Source organism: Marmota marmota, unplaced genomic scaffold (genome assembly GCF_001458135.2).
Source record: "Marmota marmota marmota unplaced genomic scaffold, marMar, whole genome shotgun sequence".
Lineage (NCBI taxonomy): Eukaryota > Metazoa > Chordata > Mammalia > Rodentia > Sciuridae > Marmota > Marmota marmota.
This window is the reverse complement of record NW_026000240.1, coordinates 35878317-35904855: the sequence shown is the minus strand read 5'-3', so window position 1 is coordinate 35904855 and position 26539 is coordinate 35878317. Positions and strand designations below refer to the sequence as shown.

General features: G+C 39.8%; 1 protein-coding gene across 4 annotated transcripts in view; it reads left to right on the top strand.

The window, feature by feature from the left end:
• Positions 1 to 26539, top strand: part of Arih2 (ariadne RBR E3 ubiquitin protein ligase 2) — a 62068-nt gene that overhangs the window by 15338 nt on the left and 20191 nt on the right. Inside the window, exons 2-3 of one of the 4 annotated variants that reach the window (XM_048794396.1) lie at positions 15580 to 15625; positions 18950 to 18980. The exons of 2 other annotated variants lie outside the window; for them this stretch is intronic. In XM_048794396.1, the coding sequence (XP_048650353.1) occupies positions 18960 to 18980 (21 nt within the window). In that variant the 5' untranslated portion in view covers positions 15580 to 15625; positions 18950 to 18959. The remainder of the gene's footprint in view (positions 1 to 15579; positions 15626 to 18949; positions 18981 to 26539) is intronic. One more of the 4 variants, XM_015487243.2, reaches the window with a different exon arrangement.

The window sequence follows — 26539 nt, the reverse complement described above, 5'->3', positions numbered from 1 at the left end:
GACACAGATCATGAGGATGGGGCCAACAACCAGACCTAACCAAGTAGTGAGAACCAAGTTTCACTATCCCGGAAGGAGTAAGGTGGATTGCTGCTGCCTTTGTTTCAGTTCTTCATTCAGCCAATGTAGCACATCGATGTTTTCTTCTACTAGGCCGGTCTCGTTGATGTATTAATAACATTCTTCCCTGGAAACGCCAGTGGTGGTGTTGGGGAGCACCTGTAGGGACAAACTGAAGAGAAGAAGCAGGAGGCCCACAGGTGATCTTGAATTTAGTGGGTCCCACCAATTGGGATGATCAGGACTTAGGGCCTGGGGCAAGCTTCAGGCGAGAAACATGATACCAAGAGGAGTGGCCTAGTAGTTTGGCTGGTGTAGGAGTGGTGAGAATCACCGTATGAGGTCCTGTCCAGTGTGGTTGGAGTGACCGTTGGAGTTCCTTTAAGAGGACAGAGTCTCCTGGTTGGAGTGGACCCTCAGAAGGTGCTAGTTTTGTTGGGGGCAGGAACATGGTGGTCTTCGTGTTCTCAGAGGAGGTTGCAGACCAAGGTAAGATAAGGTAGATATGAGGCCAGAAGTGGGGATTGAATGGGAAGGTTGTGATTAATCAGGGAGAGGTGGCCATATAGCAGTTTGAAGGGGCTAAGACCTGCGGGAGCGCTAGGAGCAGCTTGGATTTGGTTAAGAGCAAGGGGAAGTAGATTGGGCCAGGAGATTCGAAGCTCGGTTGAGAATTTTGTAAGGTGGTCCTTGAGGATCCAGTGGGCCCACTCAACCTTATCTGAGGACTGCAGCCAAAAGGAATATGAAGTTTCTCGGAGATCTTTCTGAGACCTGTTGGATTATTTGAGAAGTGAAGGCAGGGCCATTGTCTGACTGGATGGATGTTGGAAGGCTGAACCTGGGGATGATCTGCTCAGTGAGGACTGAGGCTACAGTGTCCGCCATCTCTCGAGAGGTCAGGAAAGCCTCAATCCATCCTGAAAAGGTATCAACCAGGGTGAGTAGGTATTGGAACTTTTTGCGTCTGGGCATGTGAGTATAATCTTCCTGCCAATCTCCGCCTGGTTGGTGTCTGATGAGTGGGGACTGTAGGCCCTCTTGAGGTGTAACAACGGAACATATTGAGCATGTTGAGTGCACCTATGTAACGAAGTGACACATGCCGGGTAAGTAAAAGAGGTTGGAGGAATTGAAAGAGAGGTCGGGGACCAATATGAAGTGAATTTTGGAAGTCAGAGAAGAGATCTCCAGCTTGGAGTTGAGGAAGGGCAATCTTGTCTCCCAGGAAAATCCATCCCTTGTCTCTGATCTGGCCTCCTCGTGCCAGGAGATCAGTCTGTTCCTTAGGCCAGGTTGGTGAGCATAGTGAGAAAGAGAATGGGAGCCATGGGCAGCTTGCTGGTTAAGCTTTTAGCCACCGCATCCGCCTTGTTGTTTTCCAAGGTTATGGGGTCGGAAGTGGCTTGATGACCCCGGCAGTGTGTGATAGCAACTTGGGAAGGGAGGTGGAGTGCCTCAAGGAGTTTAGAGATGAGAGAGGCATTAACTATAGGGGAGCCCTTAGTAGTTAGGAATCCTCTTTCCTTCCAGATGGCTGAGTGAGAATGTGCAATAAGAAAGGCATATTTGGAATCAGTATAGATGTTAACTGACTTGCCATTTGAAAGGTAGAGAGTTTGGATGAGGGCAAAGAGCTCTGCCTTTTGAGAGGTTATAGGGAGGCAGCTGGCCTCCAGGACTGACAAACCAGTAAGGACAGCACAGGCTGCTCTGCGGCAATTGTCCGGCCCAACAGTTAAGCTTCCATCTACAAAAATTGTCAGGTCTGGTGATGGCAAGAGGTAGTCAAAGAGGCATTCCCGAGATGTACGTAAGGCCTCAAGTACTTGAGGACGAGAGTGGGTAGTTGGAGAGGTAGAGCTGGATGTTGTGAGAAGAGAAGCCGGGTTAAGAGGTGGAGAGACATAGAGAAAAATGATGGGATTTTCGATGAAAAGTAAATGAAACTCCTGAATTCGAGAGGGGCCCAGGAAAAAGAGATTTATGTCTGAGGAGGTGCTGGAGTCTATGGGTGGACAAGAAGGAGGGTCAACTTTAAGAGATTCTTTGGTAAGTTCGGCTGCTGCCGCGAGAGCCCAGAGTCAGGGCAGCCATCCCTGTACTGTAATAGAGAGTTATGCTACATGACAGTAAGAGGGTCCAATGGGCGGGGCCAGAAGACCAGTGGCAATCCCTTGTTTTTCATCTGTAAAGAGGTGAAGGGACGGGGTTGGGGTTGCGTAGGGAGAGTGGAAGTGAGGAGATCAAAGCATCTCTGAGTTTGAGGAAAGAACTAGAGACCTGTGCTGGTGATGTCAACGGTCCAATGGGAATGTCTCTAGCTGCCTGGTAAAGGGGCTTGGCAAGAAGAGCAAAATTGGGAACCCAGTGTCAGAAAAATCCAGTGAGCTCCCAAAACGAGAGGATCTGGTCTGCTGACTCGGGAGGCAGCAAGTTCCTACGAGCTTGGAATTTGTGTATAGTGAGGCTTTTGGAGGTAGGGTTCGTTTATTTATTTATTTAAGTCTACAGTCAATAGTTGTTTTTTTTTTAAAGAGAGAGCGAGCTACCGCTTGAGCCACATCCCTAGCCCCTGGAGTTAGGGTTTAGAAGAATACCCAGGTAGGTAACTGAGGGGACCGAGAGTTGAACTTTGGTTGGGGAAACATGGTATCCTCAGGAACCTAAAAAGTTGAGTAGGTGGGCAGTGTGTTCCTGGGAAGTTTCTAAAGATGGGCTGCATAAGAGTCATTTACATATTGTAGGAGGGTACTGACTCTGAGATCACAGATAGCTAAATCCTGGGCCAGTACCTGTACAGACAGGTGGGGACTATTCTGGAAGCCTTGAGGGAGGACAGTCTAGGTTAGTTGACGAGAGGTGAGGGTGTCAGGGTCCTCCCAGGTGAAAGCTAACAGGAAGTAAGAATCTGGATGAAGCGGGACTGTTAAGAGGGCGTCTTTGAGATCTAGAACTGTGAATGAGAGGTTGAGGATGGTATGTGAGAGAGGAGGGTATAAGGGTTAGGGACCACTGTATGAAAGGGAATAATTGCTTTATTGAATAATTGGAGATCTTGTGCTAAGTGGTATGCTCCTAACGGTTTGCGGACAGGTAGGATAAGAGTGTTGCAGGGAGAGTCAATGGGAATAAGGAGGCCTTGATCTAGTAGTCCCTCAATGATGGGCTTGAGTCCCTTGCAGTGAGGGAAAGAAATGGAAAATTGAGGATAGAAGGGAACTTAGAGGCGGGCTTTAGCTGAATCTGTACTTTTTGATGGTGTGTTGCTATTACTGGTTTGAAAGTGTCCCAGACTTGGGTCTGTGAGGTCTGATGGGAGGGAATGAGTGATGGTGGGGGAGGATGTGTCCATAGTGAATTGAAGCAAGGGGAGGAGGAGTTGGGAGTAGGGGCATGGGGTGAGAGCTGGAGGGTAGCCCCCAAGAGCTGGAAAACGTCTCATCCTAGAAGGGGAACCGGACAGGAAGGGATAACTAAAAAGGAGTGAGTAAAAGGATGTCCCTCTAGGGAGCAAGTCAGACTGGCCATTCTCTTTGGGAAGGAGGGTGTTCCGTCTCCTATGACTGAGATCTGGGAGGGAATATAAAGGCCTGGAGTGGGCAGGCAAGACAGAATAGGTAGACCCCATGTCCGCAAGGAAGATAATGGACTTATCTGCCTCCTGAAGCCTTACCCTGGGCTCAGCGAGGGTTATGGGGGCCCTTGAGTTTAAGCTTCTTTAGTCGTCAGCCAGTCCCAGAAGCTCAAGAGAAAGGATGGCCTGTCCGGCCATACCCCCATGTTGAGGCGCCAGTGGGGGACCAGCCAGGGAACAGTCACTTTCCAATGTCCAGCTGCTTGCAGCTGGGGGGCCGAAAGGGAGGCCATGGGTTTGGCCCCTTGTCTGCATTTGAAGCAGGCCCTGGGTGGGGCAGATTTCTGAAGATCCCTGGGAGCCCTGGTGGGGGCCAGAAGTGGGCCGCAGAGCGGGACCAGGGCTTGTGTCTGGAGTGCCACCTTTTTCTGGAAGGGTGCCTGAAGGCTAAGTTTAGCTGTTTCCTCACAGGCATTATAGAATTTATTTAAAGGCCATTTTCACTAGGTCTGGGATGGGGGCTTGGGGATCATCCTCAGCCCGCTTTAGCTTTTTTCTAATATAGGGGGCTGACTGGGTGATTTTAAGTGGCCAGAATGGTCACCCCAGAGGGAGATTCAGGGTCTAATCTAATATAGAGAGCGAGGACCTCTATTAAGCGGTTAAGGAACATTGAAAGTCCCTGAGTGACTTCTGTTAGTTTACTAAAATTAACAACCTTATTAGAAACTGCCTGCCTGCCTGCCAGCAGACACATTGTATCATCTGGGCACAGCAGCATTTTTTCCATTTTGATAGTCCCAGTCAGGTTGGTGTTGGGGACTGCTGCCGTGCCTGTAGGCATGGTGTTATCAATAAAATGAATCTGGTCTGCATGGTCCCGGGCAGCTACCCGGACTTTCATCTGGGGTAAGGGTGGAGGTGAGGATGACATGAATATCATGTCAAGTAAGGTTATAGGATTGGGAAAGGTATTTAAATTCTTTGATATAGGTAGTGGGGTCAGCAGAAAAGGAGCCTTTTTCAATTTGGGAGAGGTCTTGTAAAGAAAAAGGGACATGAGGGCTGGGGATGTGGCTCAATCGGTAGTGCGCTCGCCTGGCATGTGTGCGGCCCGGGTTTCATCCTCAGCACCACATACAAACAAAGATGTTGTGTCCGCCGAAAAAAAAAACTAAAAAATAAATATTAAAAAATTCTCTCTTTCTCTCTCTCTCTCTCCTCTCTTTCTTTTTTCTTAAAAAAAAAAGAAAAGAAAAAGGGACATGAATCCAGACAGTGCCTTCAGATCCTACCACCTCGAGGAGAGGACAGAGAAGTTCAGGATCTTGGGTCATTTGTCGAGACCTGCTATAGGGGAAGACCTTACTGGGGAAGAGACAGGGGAAGGAGGGTCATCTAATTCAGGTGGAGCTGGTTCTGGATAAGGAGGAAGGTCAGGAGGACAGAAGAGTCTGGGGGTTGGTGAGTGTCTCTGGAGGTGCAATAAGTGGAGAGGGATCAGGGTCAGGAGCAGGGGGGACTTGGAAGGAGGAGTTTATTTTGAGAGGAGGACTTGGAAAGTGGAGCAGATAGAGCAGAAAGCGGGGAGGGAGAGCATGCCCCAAAAGGCCTGAAATAAAGAACCCCTAACCACTTTTCCATCTCAATTTGGAGATTTCATGTATAAACACCCCAAGGGAGTTTTGGGGTCCAGAGTGGACTCTGATGTTTCGACCTACACCCTCCCCCCAGCAGGAAGGAAAAAAAGGGTCCCAATTACCTACTCTGCTCACAGAACAGAGTGGCCTAGCCAGGGACTGAGATGTCTCTTCAGGCCACTGGGGGCTGGATGTGTGGGGAGGGGAGTCTTTGAAGCAGCTGTGATTTACGGATAGAGTCCCTGCAATCTGGATGGAGTCCAAAGATCAAAGAGAAAGGGACTTAGTCTACCTCTGCTGGATCCGATGAGGGTGAGTGGTCTTAAGATCACAGTTAGTTCCCGTGGCGGAGAATGGCAGCCTCAACTCCTAAGGGGAAGCTTTGAACTCCTCCCGGGTTTCGGCACCAAATGCAAAGCAGAAAGGGGCGCACAAGATCAGGAACCATGGAACAAGAATGAGGCACCAAAAGAAGGTTTATTGGGGAGGGCGCTCCCACAGAAGAGGTTCACTGGTCCTCGAAAGGGTGAGGGCCAGGAAAGCCGCAGGCTGGGAAGGCAAGAACAATGCTAATAAGAGAAACTGGAGGTCGAAGGGCCTACACCATCTAAATTGAAGCTACTGATAGCAGGTTGGCAGAGCCAAGTTTAGGGGGATTGTGTTTGTTGCCGGTTGGTCAGGAGTGATTGAATTGATAGGGCGATTGCTTCCACTGGTGGGAACCTTTGGTGGTTGGGGTCCATTGCCATGTCAGTCTCTGATTGACCATTTCAGGTCTCCTCAGCCAGGTGGAAAGTCCCCCACAGCCACCATGAAAGGGGAGGAGGAAGGAAAGCCTGCCATCCTAATGTGTTTTGCTTTTGTGTGTATGTCCAATGTTTTCTTGTTTTTTACTTAGTCCCCATAAATACTTAAAATGGTCTTATAGCACACCATCTTGTTGATGAATCTTAATTTTCTTCACCTCTCCTTTTGGGGCATTTAGGTGAGTACTTTTGTGTTACAGTTGTTGGGGACTGATTGTATTGCCACAAGCATCTACATGGATATGGCCTTTGTGTCTGTTGGGCTTTGTCTAGAGCTTGGGGTAATGGTTAGATGATATGGTTCCAGTCCTTTTTTTTTTTTTAGCTATTTAATATAATGTGACCCAAGCAAGTCCCTCAAAATCTCTTAAGCTTCAGTGTCCTGATCTATAAAATAATGATTTACCTCCTTCACAGATTTAAATGTGATTATAATATGTGTGAAGTACTTACACATGAATATTGAAACAAACATTGCATTGTATGGTGGAGGTAGTGCAAGAATGGAGCAATGGAAATGTCATTTTCACGTTTGATGTGATTCCTTAAAGACACATTCTCAGAATTTTGCTTCTTGGGTGGTAATGGAAGTGTCACATTAAGGAAGGTTTTGGGCAACACTGCTGACTGGTGTTGCTAAATGTGCATATGATATTAGATCATAATTGGATACTTTTGCATAGAATTTCTGGTGTTCTTCTCTTGGGGCCTACTGACAAGAAATGTGAAAACATAAAATGAATTTTACATAAGGGCCAGGAAAAGGATACAGGAAAATGTATCCTGGTTGTTATTCCTTCATTTTGGAACAACTGCAGTGTTTGGTGTTGACAAGCACTGCTTAAAGAAGTGCTTAGTTGATTTGGGTTCTCTGTTATTGAGGTATTCCCTTAATTTTCTGTAACTTTTGTTCTATTCCCAGTCTAATCCTCTTTTTTTGCTTTGTCTTTGCCTCTGTTATTCCAGGAATAATTTGAGGGATTAGAGATGTCAGCCCCAAAGAGGGAGGAAAGACTAGAGAAAGGTGCAGATTGAGAAAGCAGAAAGCTTATCTTGCTTTTCATGAAATGTGTCTGCCTGTGGCTTTATTGCTTAAACTGGCATGAACAGTCAGAACATGGACTTATTGCAATCCTTTTTTTTTTTTTTTTTATGGTACTGAGGATTGAATTCAAGCGTGCTTAACCATTTAGCTAAATCCCAGCCCTTATTTATTTTTCATTTTGAGACAAGGTATCACTAAGTTGACCTAGAACTTGGAATCTTCTGCCTCAACCTCCCAAGGTGCTGGGATGGCAGGCATGTACTATCACTCCCAGCTGTTGCTTTTTTTTTAAGTTATTGGTGGATACACAATGTCTTTACTTTATGCAGTGCTGCGGATTGAATCCAGAACCTCACGCATGCTAGGTGAGCACTCTACCTCTGAGCCACAACCCTTGCCCCCAGTTGTTTCTTTTCTTTGATAGTCACAAATCTTTATAATCAGAAATGGTTTCTCAGTGATAACCACAAGTTGTACAAACAGGATAAGTGCAGTGTTTGTTTGAAGACTTTTAATAGGAAAACAGAGCTGTTCTTATATTTGTGAACAAAATGTTCTCTCTATCTGATAAGGATGATCTCTGTGACTAGCAGTTTTTTTTTCATGGTCAGCTCTTATTTCTTTTATCCCTTAATTTAGGCCCTTATCAGTCTCACCATCACTTCCCAGTCTATAGATAGCCTTGTCTAGTTTTTCTCTTAATTATTGGTACCACCATTCACCAAGCTGTAAACAAGATTTACTCTTGATTTACTTTTCCCAGGCAGCCTTTCCTTATCTCCTGAGTCTGTCAGTTCTTGCCTCTGTACCATTTTATGCTTATTTCTTGGTGTGCTTTTCTAGGATTACAGATTAACAGTTTGTAAACCAGGGTGTGAATTCTTTTGAGATGGAGTTCCACTTATTTATTTATTTATTTTGCATATTAGCACCTACCAAAAATGCCCAGTTATCTTGTGTTCTTAGTAAGTTGTCCTTGTTAACTGGCTAAGCCCATGTCAATAAATTCAAAACTTAAGAATTTGTTTTTAATTTGTTCTACTTAGTTGTTCATGACAGCAGAATGCATTTCAATTCATCGTACACAAATGGAGCGCAACATTTCAATTCTCTGGTTGTATACAATGTAGAGACGCACCAATTGTGCAGTCATACATGTATATAGGGTAATGATGTCCATCTCATTCCACCATCTTTCCTATCCCCATGACTCCTCCCCACTCTCCCCTTTACACAATCCAAAGTACCTCCATTCTTCCCATCCTCCCCTTTCCATCATGGATTAGCATCCGTTAATCAGATATTAATATTTGGCCTTTAGTTTTTTGGGTTGGCTTACTTCACTTAGCATGACATTCTCCAGCTCCATCCATTTACCTGCAAATGCCTTACTTTTATTCTTTTTAAATGCTGAGTAACATTCCATTATGTATACATATCACAAAAACTCTTGATAATTTAACCCCCAAATTCTACTGTATGCTCCCACTTGTAAACAAAAGACATACTTGTCAAAGGACCTTTTTCATGAAGCCAGCTGGCTTCATGAGGGGGTTTAAATCTGAATATAGGATTCCTGGCTTGTGACACATATCTAGGTTAATTTAGGCAATTCTCAACAGAAACCTGAACTTTATACAGTTGTAATGAAACAGTCTTCAGGAGTGAGGTTTAAAGCCTTTTATATTTTTTGTATTGTAAATGTATTTAAAAAATAGTTAAATGATTCGGGTTACTGAAATGAAAGACGAGTGTTTGCTTTCTTTGACTGCTGAAAAGTTATGTGTCCGGTATTTGGAATGTACTGGTTTCATAACCATAGTGGGACTAGGCCATAAACTGCCCAGTTATTCTATTCTCACAAGGCGGATAGGCTTTCTTTAATATTTTTGATGTCTAAATGTAACTCATATTTTATTGATTATCAAGATAAAAGGTAAGTTTTTATGTTTTTGAATAATGAGTAGCTGTAAAGACACTATCTATAATCATAACTATAATGAGTTTTAAAAATTTTGAATTTTATTTTACTGTAGTAGAACATGCCAAATCTTTCCTTTCAAACTTACTAACAGCAGACTCTGCCTCAAAATGATTTGCTGCACTCACATTCTTTTATGTTCCCTCTATTTGTTTTTGTTTGTTTGGATATCAGATGTTTGTAACAGTTTTATTTGCAATAGCCAAAAACTGGAAACAACCTACATATCCATAAACAGAAGAATGAACACACAAATACAGATCTAGTATCCCTAATCTGAAATCTGAACCTTTTTTAATACTGTTGATGCTCACTGGTAAAGTCGTGTGTGTGTGTGTGTGTGTGTGTGTGTGTGTGTGTGTCTAAACCCAGGCCTTACACATGATACGCAAGTGCTTCTACCACTACTTCCCCAGCCCCTTGACTGGTAGAATGAATGCAAATGTTCCAAAACACTGAAATCCGAAAGGCTTTTGGCCCTGAGTATTTTGCATAAGGGATATTCAACCTGTAGTGGGACACTCTTAGAACAGCATACTTCTCGGTAATATAAAGAGAATTAACTACTCATATAAGCAGCATTGATTAAACCTCAAACTAAGTATGCCACATGAAGGAAACCAGAGGGAAAAAGGATTGATAGGTTATCATGTCAATTGTGTAAAGTTGTAGAAATGCAAATTAATCTATTGCAAAGTAAAATAAATCAGTGGTGGTCTGGAGGACTGGAGAGTACAGAGAATTATTAAAGGGAATAAGGTAAATATGAGTGCCTCTCCATTTTTAATTACCATGAAAATGAAAATAGAGGCACATACATGTTATAAGTTCATATTAACAAAAAGAACGGACTGAAGGTATCATGTGGGACATAATTAAACTTGGAAGCCAGTTTGTTCAGCAGATCAGATTTGACAGATAAAAGCTGGAAAAGATAAGTGTGCTGCAAATATGGGGATTAATTAAAGGTCTATTTATAGAACAATCAACCCTGCCCCCATTTGCAGGAGGGAAAAAATCTGCTTATTTTTAAGAAATAGAATAAATTGAGGAGAAATAGGGCCCTTAGAAATATAAGATTTGGCCGATTTAATTTATCCCTTGAGTTTTTTTTTTGTTTGTTTGTTTTTATTATTATATTTTTAGTTGTAGGTGGATACTTTTGTTTTATTCATTTATTTGTATGTGGTGTTAAAGTTGGAACCCAGTGCCTGTGCTCCACTTCTGAGCTAACAACCCCACCCCCTCCCTTGAGTTTTGAATAACAACTACTTCTAATCCTTCACCCTAAAGGAAAACTTGTCAGTTGACAAGTTCTATCCATATACACAGGTCTTAGGGTTCATTTTCCTGGCCCTTGTCTACTTTTAAGAAAATAAAGGTAATATCATAAAACATTAAATTAACCATTTAAAGTATGCAATTCTGAGCTGGGGATGTGGCTTACTGGTAGAACACTTGCCGGCTTGTGCAAAGCCCTAGGTTTGATTCCCAGCACTGCCCCCCCAAAATCAAGAGCATATGCTCGGCATGCACAAAACCTAGGTTCATTCCCCAGTACCAAAAATAAATAATGTGTAAAATTTAGTTTTATTTAGTACCTTCACAGTGTTGTACAGCTGTCATTTCCATCTAGTTCAAAAATATTTTCATTATCCCTAAATGAAACCCAGTCCTTATTAAGCATTATTCCCACTCCCTGCTGCCAGTAATATTTTCTCTTTGTCAATTTACCTATTCTACATATGTCACATAAATGGAATTATGCATTACATGACCTTTTGTGTTTGTCTGCTTTTACTCAACATAATACTTTTGAGATTCATTCAGTTGTAGCACACATCAGTACTTTTTTTTTTTTAAATAGTGACCCTTTGTTTCTCAATATGAAGGGCTAACCAAGAATCGTGAGATTGGGCTGGGGATGTGGCTCAAGCGGTAGCGCGCTCGCCTGGCATGCGTGCGGCCCGGGTTCGATCCTCAGCACCACATACAAACAAAGATGTTGTGTCCGCCGAAAACTGAAAAATAAATATTAAAAAAATTCAAAAAAAAAAAAAAAGGAATCGTGAGATATTGAGGAAAACATGCAAAATGAAAGAGACATAGAAAAATTAACTTTAGCCAAAACAGACAGTAGATAATTTTGCTTATCTTTTTTTTTTTTTTGTATTACAGATTGAACCCAGAGGTACTTAACTACTGAGCCACATCCCAAGCCCTTTTTAATATTTTATTTAGAGACAGGGTCTCATTGAGTTGCTTAGTGCCTCACTAAGTTGCTGAGGCTGGCTTTGAACTTGGGATTCTTCTCTCTTGGCCTCCCATGCCAGTAGGATTACAGGTGTGCGCCGCCACACCTGGCAATTTTGCTTATCTTTAATAGTGGACTATTTAATATTCTCTAGGATATTCAAGATGTGACATCCATAAAGCTATCAGATTCCATCAGGAAGAAAAGAAAAAGAGCTCATGGGACAAGTTAATAAGTTTGCCAAATTAAAAAAATATTACATAGATAGATCAGAAGAAGATCTTTCTCTTTTTTTAATATTTGTTTTTTAGTTGTAGATGGACACAATAACCTTTATTTTATTTTTATATAGTGATGGGGATTGAACCTAGTACCTCACATGCACTAGGGAAGCACTCTACTGCTGAGCCATAACCCCAGCCAGTCCAAGAAGATTTTTCTTGCCAGGCATGTGGCACACATGTGTAGTCCCAGATATTACAGGAAGCTTCTGCAGGAGAATCATAAGTTTCAAGGCCAGTCTTGGTGACTTATTGAGACCCTATCTCAAAATATCAAAGGGCTGTGGATGTAGCTCAGTGATAAAGGGCATCTGGTTCAGTGTCCAGTACTGGAAGAGAAAAGAAACATCATTTTCAAAGTACAGGCAAAAATATATGTAGGAAAAAGGAGATATCAATGCAGGAAATACAGCATCTATCAGAATTTTTGGAACATAAAAACAAAAAATTATTAAAGAGAAGAAAATGTTGGCAATAAAATAAAAAGAAAGTTTTTTGGATCTAAAAAGAGGCGCAGCCTATGGTTTTCATATTGAAAGGGTCTTTCCATTGTTCAGAAGGCTAAATAAAGACCCAATAACAATATACCAAATCTTCCATAAGAAATGGAAATCATACATCTCATCAGGAGGAGTGACAAACAGAAGTCAGTAGAATAACAATCTTCAAAATCTTTTTTTTTTTTTTTTCCAGTACAGGGGATTGAATGAACCCAGGGGCGCTGAACCACTGAGCCACACGACAGCCCTTTTTATTTTTTGAGACAGGGTCTTGCTAAGTTGCTTAGAGTCTCGGTAATTGCTGAGGTGGGCCTCTAACTTTCAATCCTCCTGCCTCAGCCTCCCCAGTTGCTGGGATTAACAGGCATGAGTGCCACCATGCCCAGCTCTTCAAAGTCTTCGGGGGGAAAGGTGGGTTTTTTTGTGTGGGGGGGATTATTTATTTATGTATTTATTTGGTACTAGGGATTGAACTCCAGGGAACTCAACCACTGAGCCAAGTCTTATTTTGTATTTTATTTAGAGATAAGGTCTCGCTGAGTTACATAGCACCTTACTTTTGCTGAGGTTTCCTTTGATCTCAAAATCCTCTTGCCTCAGCCTCTCAAGCTGCTGGGATTGACAGGCGAGTGCCACTGTGCCTAGCCCTGTGGGGTGGGGGGGGAGATTTAAAACTTAGAATCTTCATTGCAAGTAAACTTGTTTTCAGGCATGTTAGGATTCCCCAAATTTATTTCCCTTTTGTGTTTGTGTGTTGGGGGGGCGACATTGGTACTGGGAATTGAACCGAGAGCCTTGTAGCTTTCTACCATGGAAAGAGTGCTGCATGGTAGAAATTCGTTTTTTGAATTAGTTACTTGAAGATAAAAATTAAAAAACAGCAAAAAGAAGAAAATAGAAAGAATGGAGTTAGTAATCACTAGAAGAATCTAGACAAATGACTGGAACACATTTCTCCTGGATAGGTGGGGAGGAATGTGATAGCAGTATCATTCCTTTTTATCAATGTTTTTTTTTTTTTTTTTTCCTTTTGGTATCAGGGATTGAACCTAGGGGCACTTAACCACTAAGTCACATCCCTAACCCTTTACTTTTTTATTGAGACAGGGTCTCACTAAGTTGCTTAGGGCTTTGCTAAATTGCTGAGGCTGGCTTTGAACTTGCAGTCCTCCTGGCTCTGCCTCAAGCCCACTGGGATTACCTGTGTATATCACGTTACTCATCAGAGTGATTTTTATGAACGATTGGATTTTCTTTGTTCATTGGTAATTGGGATAGGTTAAAAATTGTTTCTCAGTAAATTTACTGAGTGCTTTCTTAAAAGAACTTAAAGGTTTCTTTACCTTTAATTTTGGTCCTTTCACTTTTTAGGATGATGAGAGAAATATTTATAAATAATATAACCTTTTCTACTTCCACTTAAGATTTTTCTGATAGAGCCACTGCAGATATCTTTGATTATCTTGTTCTATTGAAAAACAGTGATTTCTTCAAACTCACCTTAAGAACTTATATTGCTCTTCTCCCTAACCCATATACTTGAATTTTGCCTCCTCAAACTTTCTATCAGCATCTCTGCTTTTCCTGCTAACCTCAGGACACCTTAGTGCCCCATCTTTTTTTACCTTCTACAGAGGAACTTTATCTGGGTGTATCACTAGATTGAGCATTGCTGAAGGCTTGGATGGTCTTGTGGTCTGCCAGCACTTAGAAGGCTGTGGGTATGTGATGACTGGAGGCTGGACTACTAGGAGACAAGCAGAGGGTGGTCTTAACAGATGGTACAGACATTGTCCCGGATGCTTGAATATGTTAGAAAAGGAAATAAAGCAAAACAGACAAACAAAAACTCCGTCGTCCAGGAGCTTGCATTCGATTCCTTGTTGTTTATGAGGTTTTTCATAAAAGTTATAAAAACTGGATTATGCTTTTTTGTTGTTGTTGTGGTGGTGGTGCTGGGAATTGAACCAGGGCCTTATGCATTTTAAGTGCATACTCTATTGCTGAGGTACGTCCCCAGCCTTGGATTATGTGTTTTGAGCAAAGCAGAGTGGATAGCTTAGGTTAGCAGTCCACAGGTAGAAACTGTCTTTGATACTTGCTGTTGAAATCTGTGGCTTCGTCATTAAGATGTGCTGGCCTCTTAGGTGTCCTCCCTTTGGAGAAGAGGAGAGACACAGATTATACTGCCTAGCTGGTATTTAGTATTCCTTTTCTTTTGCCTGGTGGGAAGAGACAAAATATTGTTTGAAATAACATTTGAAAAGATGGGATTGTGGTTGTAGGAATAGAGATTCAACTTATTGTGTGTGGTTCATTTGCTACTGGCTCCCATCTACATTTCTTTTGATTGTATTTGCTAGAATTGACCTTCATCTGCTAAAATGAAGTTACTGTATGTGATGCATCCCTGGAAATTCTAGAAGGGACTGAAACTAGCATTTTGTACTAAGTACTTCCCAGAGGGTTTTCAATTAAATGCACCCTAAAAAGATATGCTAGCTAAGATTCGCTTCTCAGTAATCTGGAGGGTGGGAATGCAGACACAGTGGGCCTGGCCACAAGTTCATGTTAGAGCTAGGTGATAGATACATGGTTTTTATTATTTTCTTTACTTTTGTAGATGTTTTGAGATTTTTCATAATAATAAAAAAGTACCCTTACGGTCAAAGAATGACTTTGTTTTCATTACTATATTTTGCATAAATAAACTCTTATTGAGTTTTTCAATGATCGGCAACCATAGTAGTGAGACTAGTGAGAAATTTTCAAATTTGTTTTTATTAATCGGATTTGAAGCAAGTATAATGTAGGTGCCTCAGTTAAGTCAGTCATCCTTCTAGTGAGCCTATAAAGTGAAAGGGGGTAAAGTTATGATCAGGTGCCTGAGATTTAACCTTTATAGAGACTGAGAATATGTAGGTGTGAAGTATGGGAAAAGTGAAGTTCCACCACTTAAATTAGACTTTGGGATAAGCCTTGTCTATTAACTCAGAAGCTCTCTGGGACATCCTCTATACCACCACCACCCACGCTCATTTTTCCCCATCCTATACTGGTGTTCACCTATTCCTTTGTCTCTGTGCCTTAACCTTGTTTCTCCCTCTTACCCCTTTATTACCTTCTTATGTCCTTCCCCTCTTTGACCTCCTAAGACCTGAATCCATCCATCTTGACCTCTTTAGGCTAGATTTCCTGTATCATATCCCCTTCTACCCCAAGATCAGAAGCTGACCCACAATTCACTTTTTTTCTTCATCTCTACATTTTAGTGAATGACCACTAGTGTTTGTTAAAAAAAATGTGATTGGACCACGGAGTGGCTTAACAGAGGCTGAGGCATGAAGACTCATTCATGTAGCCTTAAAAGATTTCAGGCAGTTGGCAAGTAAGAATTTTAAATAAAAATTGAAACTACCACCTGTATTTTTTCAGGCCGTTGATGCTCACTGCCATCAGCTGCATCCTCCCTATGGCACTGGTAAGTTTGGGAAGGGCTGTTGACAGTTTTGGTGGGCTGCTGGATTTCTTTTTTCTGGGGAAGTAACTTGCAAGCTGTGTTAACTTGTCCTTTTGGGCTAGACAGCTTGAACCAGCTAGAGAAAGCTAAAAAGATGAAGCAACTGATCATGTTCATGGATTTCCTTGGGGGAATTGTCAGGAACAAAAGCAATTCAGTATGTGCCATGATCTTTATATAAAATTAGTATGTTGTGTGTATTGTTTTAAATATAAACATACTCTCCAAGTGCTCTCTCTGGGATGTCAAATAATAGTTAAATTTCCTGAAACTCTTTAAAACGTTTGTCTGAAAGAAAAGTGTTGGCTTGTAGAAAAGGTCTTAAATATCAAATGTGCTTGGAATTTCCTTCAGTAGCAGGATATATCTTATTTTTTTTTGTGGTTAGGGGACCCAAATGTTTGTTCCAGTGATTAATTTGAAATTTTGATAGACTCTCTCCTAAAGTTTTTAGTTTGGAGAGGCTTGGTGGAAACCAGAAAAATGTGACTGTCACTTACTAACACACTTCATGTAGACTTAAAGTTAAATTTCCTGAAACTCTTTAAAACTTTTATCTGAAAGAAAGATGTTGGCTTGGGACTTACAATTTGAAAAATGATTTCACCACAGTCTGCTTTCTGTTTAGAGACCTAGTGGAGAAAGTAAATACTGATTAAAGTTGAAAAATAAAGTGGAACAGCAAGTCACAAAATTGTAAAGTGTATGCCCACAACAAAATTCCTGTTGACATTGTTTCCTTTAAGACCTTGAATCCCTGCAACTGTCTCTTTGTAGTGAGTCTGTCAAAGACCATAGAGATTCAGAAGTTTTATTTACCAGGATAGTTTCCATTCTAAACTGATAGTTGGAGTTCATTTCTCTGATCCCTAAAACCTTTTGAGACTGTGGAAGAAAATGCCTCCAGAACATCTTATAAAATGCTGAAGTTTTGGTTTTGTGTGCCGTGCTATTGATCATGTCAGTAACTGCTTGCTGGTAACAGCAGCTAAAGCGTTCATATATACTTCATTGTATGTCTGTGAGAAAAATCTTAGAAAAATTAACCCGTATCCTGGATTTCCCCGTGGTCTCTGCTCTCAGCTGTTCAGCTCAGCTTGCGGAGCAGGGATAGAATTATATGGTGCATTAATTAGTTTTACGTTTTTTGCAGTACTGGGAATTGAACCCAGGGCCTTCACATATGCTAGACAAGTGCTCTACCACTGAAATAAATCTCCACCCCTTTTTGTTTTTTCTTTTGAGACATGGTCTCACTAAGTTGCCCAGGCTGGGCTTGAACTAGGAATCCTCATGTTTCAGTCTCCCAAGAACTGGGATCATAGATTTACTAGTTCTTTATTAAAAAGCAGAAAGAAAAATTTGACTTTGTAGCAGCTGACTTGTTTATGTATCTGTGCATAGTGTAACCAAGTGGCTACTACTAAATGTGTTTCAGGCCCTGTGTCAGTGATACATACCTTTCAAGTTTCTGTCATAAACACAGGCTCGTGACCTTCGGAAAGTACTGATGATCAGAAGCAAAGTTCTTTTTGACATGCATATAGCTAAATGCTTTGTGAAATAAAGATCTGGAAACCACCAGGTAGTTGAGGTTTCAGTGCAATAGCAAAACAAAGCTCTATTGGTTTGAGGCCTGTGGGTAATGCGGAGCAGTTTCTAGAGTAAACGATAACAAACATGAACCCACAGTCCTTTGAGCTGGAAAGGAAGCTCCCCATCACTGTCAGATTCATTGTGGTATGGGTTTTGAGGGCAGAGGGAGAAGAGGGGGGAATATGGGATATATTAGGCCTCTGCTCTGACCCCATTTTGACCCACAGTTCACTCCTTTTCTTCATCTCTGCATTTTAGTGTAAAAGCCTTCTTTCTTTAGGCCTCCCAGAAACTTGTGGGCATCTTCACTCTTTAATGAACTTTGTACCATTGTTTGTTTGCCTCTCCTTCCCTATCTTGTGCAGTTAAACTACCTTTCTCAGTTGTCAGCAAATGAAAGAAGAATTCTTTACTTTTGTGCTTATGTTCACACCAGTTAAGGTTCAGGCACAAATTTGATTGCTCAAAGATAGGACAGAGAGTGACAAGAGTGAGAGCCATATCTTGAGGAACAATGATATTTATGGAGCTGGCAGATTAAGTAGAACATCCAGTGGGAAACTAAGAAAGTTTGGTCAGGGAGATTGAGAAAGGCCAAAGTGTTGAAGTTATTAACATTGTAAACCTGTGTGGAAATTATATAGCTTTATACTAGAATTCATAATGTATAATCAACCTTTAATTAAAAGTATGTTAAAACTCTAAAGGGGAATTTTTATTTTTGAAGAAATAGTCCAAGTTATTTGATACAGTAGTATAAAGGTCAGCCATTAGTATATTGTGATATTTGTTAATGCATGCAATTGCTATTGAATTAAGTTTGACAAACTTTCCCCCTCTTTTAATATGAAAACTTATAAATATCTAAAAATTCGAAAAGGTTGTACAGTGGATATCCATATATCTGCCATCCAGGTTTTTAATTGCCGATCTTTTACTACATTTGCTTCATCAATCAGCTTTCTTTTTTAAACAGCTTTATTGAAGCATTACTATTGATTTCATTCATCCTTGTGTACCATTATGTTTTAATAAATTTATATATCTGTGCAGCCATACCACATTCCCAGTTTTAGAACATTTCCATCACCCAAAAAGTTCCCTCTATTTGCAATTAATAGCCACTTTTAGCCCCAAGCAACTGCTAATCTTCTGTCTCTAAAGCTTTGTCTTTTCTAGAAATTTTATATGAATGAAATTATAATTTGTAGATTTTTGTTGCTTTGTTTGTTTGTTTGTTTATATTTTTGGTACCAGGGATTAAACCCGGGGCGCATAACCACTGAGCCACATCCCCAGCCCTTTTCATTTCTTATTTGGGGACTGGGTCTCAAAAAGTTGTTTGGGGCCTTGCTAAATTGCTGAGACTGGACTCAAACTTGTGATCTTTCTCCATCAGCCTTATGAGTTACTGATATTACAGGCGTGTACAACTGCACCCAACTTTCCCCTGTCTTTTAACATAATGTTTCTGAGATTCATTCATATTGTATCACATGTCAGTTGCATGCTCCTTTTTATTGCTAAATAATGATTTTCCATTGTATGGATATAACACGTTCATGCATCCATTCATGAGTTGATGAATATTTGGGTTGTTTCCAATTTGGGGCTATTATAAAATATGCTGCTGTGACCATTCATGTCCAGGGCTTAATGTAGATGTGTGTTTTCATTTCTCTTGTATAGATATCTAGGAATGGGATTGCTGGGTCACATGGTAAGTGTATGTTTAACATCTTAAAGAAATTGCCAAACTGTTTTCCAAGGCAGCTCAATTGTTTTATCTTTCCATCAGCATTATGTAAAGACGCCAGTTTTTCTACCTTCTTGCTAACCTTGGGATGGTCAGTCTTTTTTTATTATTATTATTATTATTATCATCATCATCATCCTAGTGACTGTGAAGTGTTATCTTTTGCTTTTAATTTGCATTTTCCTAATGACTAATGATGTCATGGTAATTAATGTAATTAATGATTTTTCCTTGTGCTTATTTGCTATTCATTCCTTGTTTTTTTTTTTTTCCTTTTTTCTGGTGGTGAAATGGTGAAATGTCTGTTCAAATCTTTTGCCTTTTTTTTTTTTTTTGGGTACCAGAGATTGAACCCAGGGAGCTCTACCACTGAGCTACATCCCCGTGCTTTTAGTTTTAATTTTGAAACAGGATTTGCCAAGTTGCTGTGGCTGGCCTCAAATTTGCAATCCTCCTGCCTCAGCCTTCTTAGTAGCTGGAAGTATGGTGTGTGGTACTGTGCCCTGTTTTTTTGCCCATTTTTAATAATTGGATTGTGGGGTAGGGGGTATAGCTCAGTGGTAGAGTGTTTCCCTAGCATGTGCAAGGCCCTGGGTTCAATCCCTAGCATTGAAGGGGGGAAAAAGTTTAAAAATTGAGGATTGTGTTCTATTCTTGAATTGTACGAGTTCTTTATATATTCTGAATTAAGTTCTTTATCAGATGTAAGATTTGCCAATATTTTCTCCTAATCTGTGGCTTCTTTCATTTTTTAATAATGTCTTTCAAAGAATAAGTTTAATTTTGATGGGATCTAATTTATTCCCTCTCTCCTCTCCTCCTTTCCCCTCCCCTCCCTTCCCCCACTCCTTTTTTAGGATTGTACTTTCAGTGTTATATCTAATAAATCTTTGCCTAAATCAGGATTGCAAAGCTTTTCTATTTTGTTTTCTTCCCAGAGTTTTTTATTTTTTGGTGTTACATTTAAGTCTTTCTGCATTTTGTATGTTTTTGTATACATAATTACTCATTGATTCCAGAACCATTTGTTGAAAAGATTTTCCTTTCCACTATGAAATTAAATTGGCACCTTTGTTGAATATTGACCATACACATAAGAGTTTACTTACGGACTTTGTTTTGTTGATTTGTGTCTGTCCTAAACCTGTATTCTCACTGTCCTGATTACTACAGTAAGTCTTGAAGTCAGATATTGTGTCTTCCAACTTTGATCTTCTCTTTCAAGATTGCTTTGGATATTCTAGCTCCTTTATATTTGCACAAATTTTAGGATCAGTTAATGATTTGTACAAAATAGCCCACTGTGATTTTGATTTTGGCTTTAATATTGTGTTAAATCTATAGTTGTATAACCTGGTATAATAGCTATAGTCCTATGTGGTCACTGAGCATTTGAAATATAGTCAGTTTGAATTGAGCTGTGCTAAAATATAAAATATACCTTGGAATCAGAATGAAAAAAAGGCATGAAAATATTTTTTGTGCATTACATGTTGAAGTAGTAGTTTGGTATATTGGGTTAAAATATTAAAATAAATTTGAGTTGTTTAAATTTCTCTTTGCCATTTGTTTGTAGTTATTTAAAATTTTGATTTTGATATATTGATCTTGTACTTTGTTAACTTACTAAATTCATTTTTTATTTCTAGTACTAATTTTGTAGATAACTTTAGGATTTTTTGCATAGACAGTCATTTTGTCAAGGAATATCTTTTCTACATAAACAATCATTTTTTCTATATTTGTTTCTTCTTTTCCAATATCATGTCTTTTTTTTTCTTTGCATTAGCTAGAGCCTTCAGTATAATATTAAATGGTATGAGTATTTTTTGCCATTTTCCTGATATTAACATTAACTATTTCATCATTGAGTATGATGTTTTTCATAGAAGCCCTATGTTGGATTTAGGCAATTCACTTTTCTTCCTAATTTGCTGAGAATTTTTGTCTTGAATCAGTATTGAATTTTTTCAGATGTTTTTCTGCATCTATTGAAATGATGATTTGGGTTGTTTTCCCCATTATATAGTTAATTCAGTGGATTATATTCAGGAGAATCCAAAATTAAACCAGCCTTGTATTCCGGTGCTAAACTACACTTGATTATAATATATTATCCTTTTCTGAATTCCTAGATTTAATTTTCTGGATTTTTTTGAATTAAAGATTTACATGTCTATAAAGAACATTGGTCTGTTTAAATTTTTTTTGGTTATGCTTTTGTCAGAGTTTTGTGCTCATGAAATGAATTTGGAAGAAATGTTTCTTCTCAAGTTTCTGGAAGTGTTTGTGTAAAGATTAGTGTTGGTAGAATTCACCAGTACAACTCCTAGGTCTAGAATTTTGTGGGAAAGTTTTTGATAATGAATTCAATATCTTTAATAAAGAGATATTTTGTTTTTCATTTTGTGTCAGTTTGCTGTTTGTGTTTGTGTGTGTGTGTGGCGGGGATCAAATCTGGGGCTCTCTGCTTCATGTCAGTTTTTGTATTTTTCAAGGAACTTAAATTTTATCCAAAGTCTCTTTTTTTTTCCTGAAAAAATAAGCAAATTGTTCATAGTGTTTTCTTATTTTCCTGTTAATATTTCAGATTTTTGTAGGGGGTTTGGGATATAACCCTTTGGTAGTACAATTGCCTATCATGCTCGAGGCTCTGGGTTCTATCCCAAGCACTGAAGAAAAAAAAATTGTACGGATAATCCCTCTTTTTTTTTGCTTTGGTGTCTTGTATTCTCTCTCTTTCCTTCCATATTGCATAAGGTTTTATCAACTTTGTTATCCCCCTTTTTTGGGTGTGGTGGGGGTACCAGGGATTGAACTTGGGGGCACTTGACCACTGAGCCACATCCCCAGCGCTATTTTGTATTTTATTTAGAGATGGGATCTCACTGTGTTGCTTAGCACCTCACTTTTGCTGAGGCTGGTTTTGATCCTCCTGCCTCAGCTTCCCAAGTTGCTGGGATTACAGGTGTGAACCACCAGAACTGTTTAATAATCAACTTTTGGTCACTCTGGTTGTAGCTCAGTGGTAGAGTGCTTGCTTAGCACGTGTGAGGCACTGGGTTCAATTCCCTGCACCACATAAAAATAAAATAAAATATTCTGTTCATCTACAACTAAAATAAAAAAAATTTTTTTAATCAGTTTTTTTGGGGGGTGGGGGCTACTGGGTATGGAACCCTTTATATGTTTTATTTTGAGACAGGGTCTTTTTGCTGAATTGCTGAGGCTGGCCTCCAACTTTCTATATTTTTACCTCAGTCTCCTGAGTTGCTGAAATTATAGGCATGTGCCACTGTACCCGACTGGACTTTTTTTGTTTTTAATGGCTTTAAATGGACTTTGCTGTTACTTGTTTTGTTTTTTATTGATCTTGTTTTATTTTCTTTCCACTTAGTTTGAGTTTAGACATATTTTTCTAGCTTCTTAAGGTAAACCCTTATGTCTTTGATTTGGGGACTTTCCTAATATAAACATTTACTTACAGTTGTAAACTTCCCTGTAGGCTCTATGTTAGCTGCAAACCCCACCCCCCATATTTTGTTATGTGGCTTTTTCATTATTATTTATTTTAAAAGATTTTTTACTAGTGATTTCTGCTTTGTCACATGTGTTCTGTAGAAGTAATTGTACTTGCTTGCTACAAAGATGGTCATTTTTGGCAGAGAACAGTTAGAGAAATACATGGGAATGCTGGAATAATTTGGTTTGTTGCTATACTCCAAAGAGGGTGGTGTTTCAGTGGTAGGTCCTGTTGACTCTTACAAGGCATAAAGTTTGTCTTTAGTACTGGAGAGCAGTAGTGTGTTTTAAACAAGTAAGAATTGGCAATATATAATGACTCTAAGAATTATCTGATACTTACTGTTACATAGCATGTCGGGAAGCCTATCTGGAGGATAATGAAGTAGAGGGGTCGGGACAGTTGATAGGCATATGCATGAACATTGACTATTTCATCATTGAATGATGTTTTTCATAGAAGCCCTATGTTGGATTTAGGCAGTTCACTTTTCTTCCTAATTGGGTAGTAGTGAGACTTTCTGGATAGTAGTGAGACTTTCTTGATGGGAGTGCTGAGGAGATGGAGTACTAGAGATTGGGAAGTGGAATGAAGATGGTGAAGTGGTAAGGAAGAGTGAGATGTGGAGTCAAAAGTAAGCCTACTTTGAAAGGTATGGGAATATGGTATGCACTGCACCCCCCACACAACCAAATCCTCCCCCACCCTTCTCACCAGTACTGCAAAAAATTAAAAAATAAAAACATGAGGGCTGGAATTGTAGTGCAGTGGAAGAGCGCTTGCTTAGCATGTGTGAGGCACTGGGTTTGATTCTCAGAATTGCATATAAATAAATAAAGTGAAGGTCCATTGACAACTAAAAATTAAATAGATACAATAAATAATTTTAAGAAACATAAGAGATGTTTGTTGAATTTGGCAACAAGGGAGTTTGTATTTATTGTCTAGTGTATATGTATAATGAATATCTTAGAATAACTACTGTTGGCAATTCTAAATAGATTGAAATTTAGTGGTTGAAATAAAAAATCGTCACGTTATGAAACATGGAATTAAAATCAGAAATAATCCAAGAGGATTTTTTAAACTGAATTTAGTAATCAAAGCCACTAAACTTTCTGAACTATTATATATAAATTATGAATTCTTTTTTTTTAGAATTTTTTAAATATATATATGTATGTGTGTGTGTGTGTGTATATATATATTTATTTATTTTAGTTTTCTGCAGACAGAACATCTTAGTTGTATGTGGTGCTGAGGATCGAACCCGGGCAGCACGCATGCCAGGCGAGCACGCTACCGCTTGAGCCACATCCCCAGCCCAAATTATGAATTCTTAAAAAATGGCTTTAATATAGGGGCTTGGTTGTGGCTCAGCAGAGCCACAGTGGAATGTGGCAGAGCACTTGCCTAGCATGTGTGAGGTACTGGGTTCGATCCTCATACCACATAAAAATAAATAAATAAAATAAAGGCATTCTATTAATCTACAACTAATTTTTTTCTTTTTTTTTTAATGGCTTTAATATGTAGTTTAACATTTGGGATGGGGGAAACATCTCTCTGCTGTTGAGAGTTTGTTTAAATTTATTGTAATTGGGCTGGGGATATAGCTTAGAGTATTTGTCTACCATGCACAAGGCCCTAGGTTTGATCCCCAGCACTCACAACCCCAACACACATTTCTTGACTCATGATCTTGTAAGTGTCCCAAGTAACTATCAGAGATAGTTTTCTCCTGGGGAATAGTGGAATAAGGATTTAATAGAAATAGCGACCCATTCCCATTGAGAGGGACTCTTTGGCCCCTGAGATGAAGAGATCAATAAACGTAGGTTCTATCTCTGTGATTACAGATGCAGATTACTCTGCAAGTAATTATCTTGGGAATGTGAATTTTTGGACAACGTACTTTCTAGTTCTTCATTTATTTATTTATTTTTAAAATATTTATTTATTAATTTTTAGGTGTAAATGGATACAACACAATGCCTTTATTTTTATTTTTTAAAAATGTACTGAGAATCAAACCCGAGTCCCTCTGGTGCTAGGCGAGCACTCTACCGCTGACTCACATTCCCACCCCCTAGTTTTTCATTTATAATGTTTTCCTCGGTTAATATTTCTAAAGTAGAAAAAATATTCATAAGTCAATGTGACTTATAAGCCTTTTTTACATTGATCTAACAGAATATTGATTATATATATACCTTCTTAAGTAATAAGTTTTGGAGCATGTAATGATATATTACTACCCTGGACCCATTTTCCTTTTGCTGAAGGTTTGTCCTTTTCCTTATAAGTCATCTTCATAATACTTAATCCTTACTGCAAATAGATTGTTAGCCCAATAGCACAGCAAGAGTTCCTCCTAATCTGTTGGAAGATTTCTCTCCATAGAACATATACTGAATGGGCAGAATGGGTGGAGGACCTTTCTATAACTAGAAGTGTTGGCTGTTAATAAGTTCTGAGTAGATTGCTGAGCTCACTCCCCCCGTGTGTGTGTGTGTTTTGGGGGGCGGGTACTAGGAACTGAAAACAGGATCTTGCACATGCTCAGCAAACATTCTACAACTGAGCTATATCCCACCCACNTGGCTTTAATATAGGGGCTTGGTTGTGGCTCAGCAGAGCCACAGTGGAATGTGGCAGAGCACTTGCCTAGCATGTGTGAGGTACTGGGTTCGATCCTCATACCACATAAAAATAAATAAATAAAATAAAGGCATTCTATTAATCTACAACTAATTTTTTTCTTATATTGTTAAACAGGGTCTCACTAAGTTTCTCATTTTGGCCTCCAACTTTTGATCCTCCTACCTCAGCCTCCTTAATACCTGGGATTCTAGACATGTACCACTGAGCCCAGCAGATTGCTGAGCTCTTGGAATATTAAGTAGCATGATTTGAATACTAGTTCTGAGAAAAATCGGCTATTTGCACAGAGACTGAGTTTTTCACCTTTAATCTGGCTTAATATCACCCCAAAAGTCTTGTCCTATCTCTTCTGCCAGGAAGCCACTTCTTCCTTGGGAAAACTACTGGGCTAGGTAAGTTGGTACAGCCAGTTCTTCATTGTGACCTAAATCAGGAAAAGGAGATAGCTTCCCTTCTGAGACAATATTTCAGAATAAATTCTTCTAGAGTACCATTTTCTCTTTGTCTTCTTCCATCCCTGTGCTACTTTTACTTACAGGGCTTTTTGGAACCTGGTGTCCATTACTGAGGTGTAGTCACACTTTTATTTTTGGTACCGGGGATTGAACTCAGGGGCACTTAACCACTGAGCCACATCCCCAGCCTTATTTTGTATTTTATTTAGAGACAGGGTCTCACTGAGTTGCTTAGCGCCTTGCTGTTGCTGAGGCTGGCTTTGAACTCTTGATCCTCTATCAACTCTTGAACTCTATCCTGAGCTGCTTAGATTACAGGTATGCGCCACCCTACCTGGCTGTCACACCCTTTTAATTTTGAGACATTGTCTCCCTAAGCTGTGGAGGCTGGCCATGGACCTATGATCCTGCTACGTCAGCCTCCTGAGTAGCTGAGTTACAGGTGTGTGCCACCTTATCCAGTCCTCTAGTGGATCTATGGACACTATATGGGCAGTCTGTCACTGCTGTGACTTGGTTATCAAAATAGTTCCTCCTATGGAGGCTGGTAGGAGATTTGTGTGGCTGACATTTGAGTGTGTCTGCTATCTTGTGTATATTGATGTATTCCTGGCTGTTTTTAAAAAATACTCATGTCACTCCACTTTTATAAAGGGCTAGTGTCTCCCTGCCCTGGCTCTTCTTTAACAGGGCTGTTATCTGTAGGTGGACTCTACCTCATGTTTTATTCTGAAGCTTTGTTGTTGCTATTAGTGCTGTTGAGATAAAGGTGTCAGATTTATTTCAGTGTTAAACTTTCTTGACTTTCCTGAAGAAATAGCAGAATTTATTTTTAAATGCATGTTATCATTTAATAATCAGAATAACTGAGTGGCCATTCT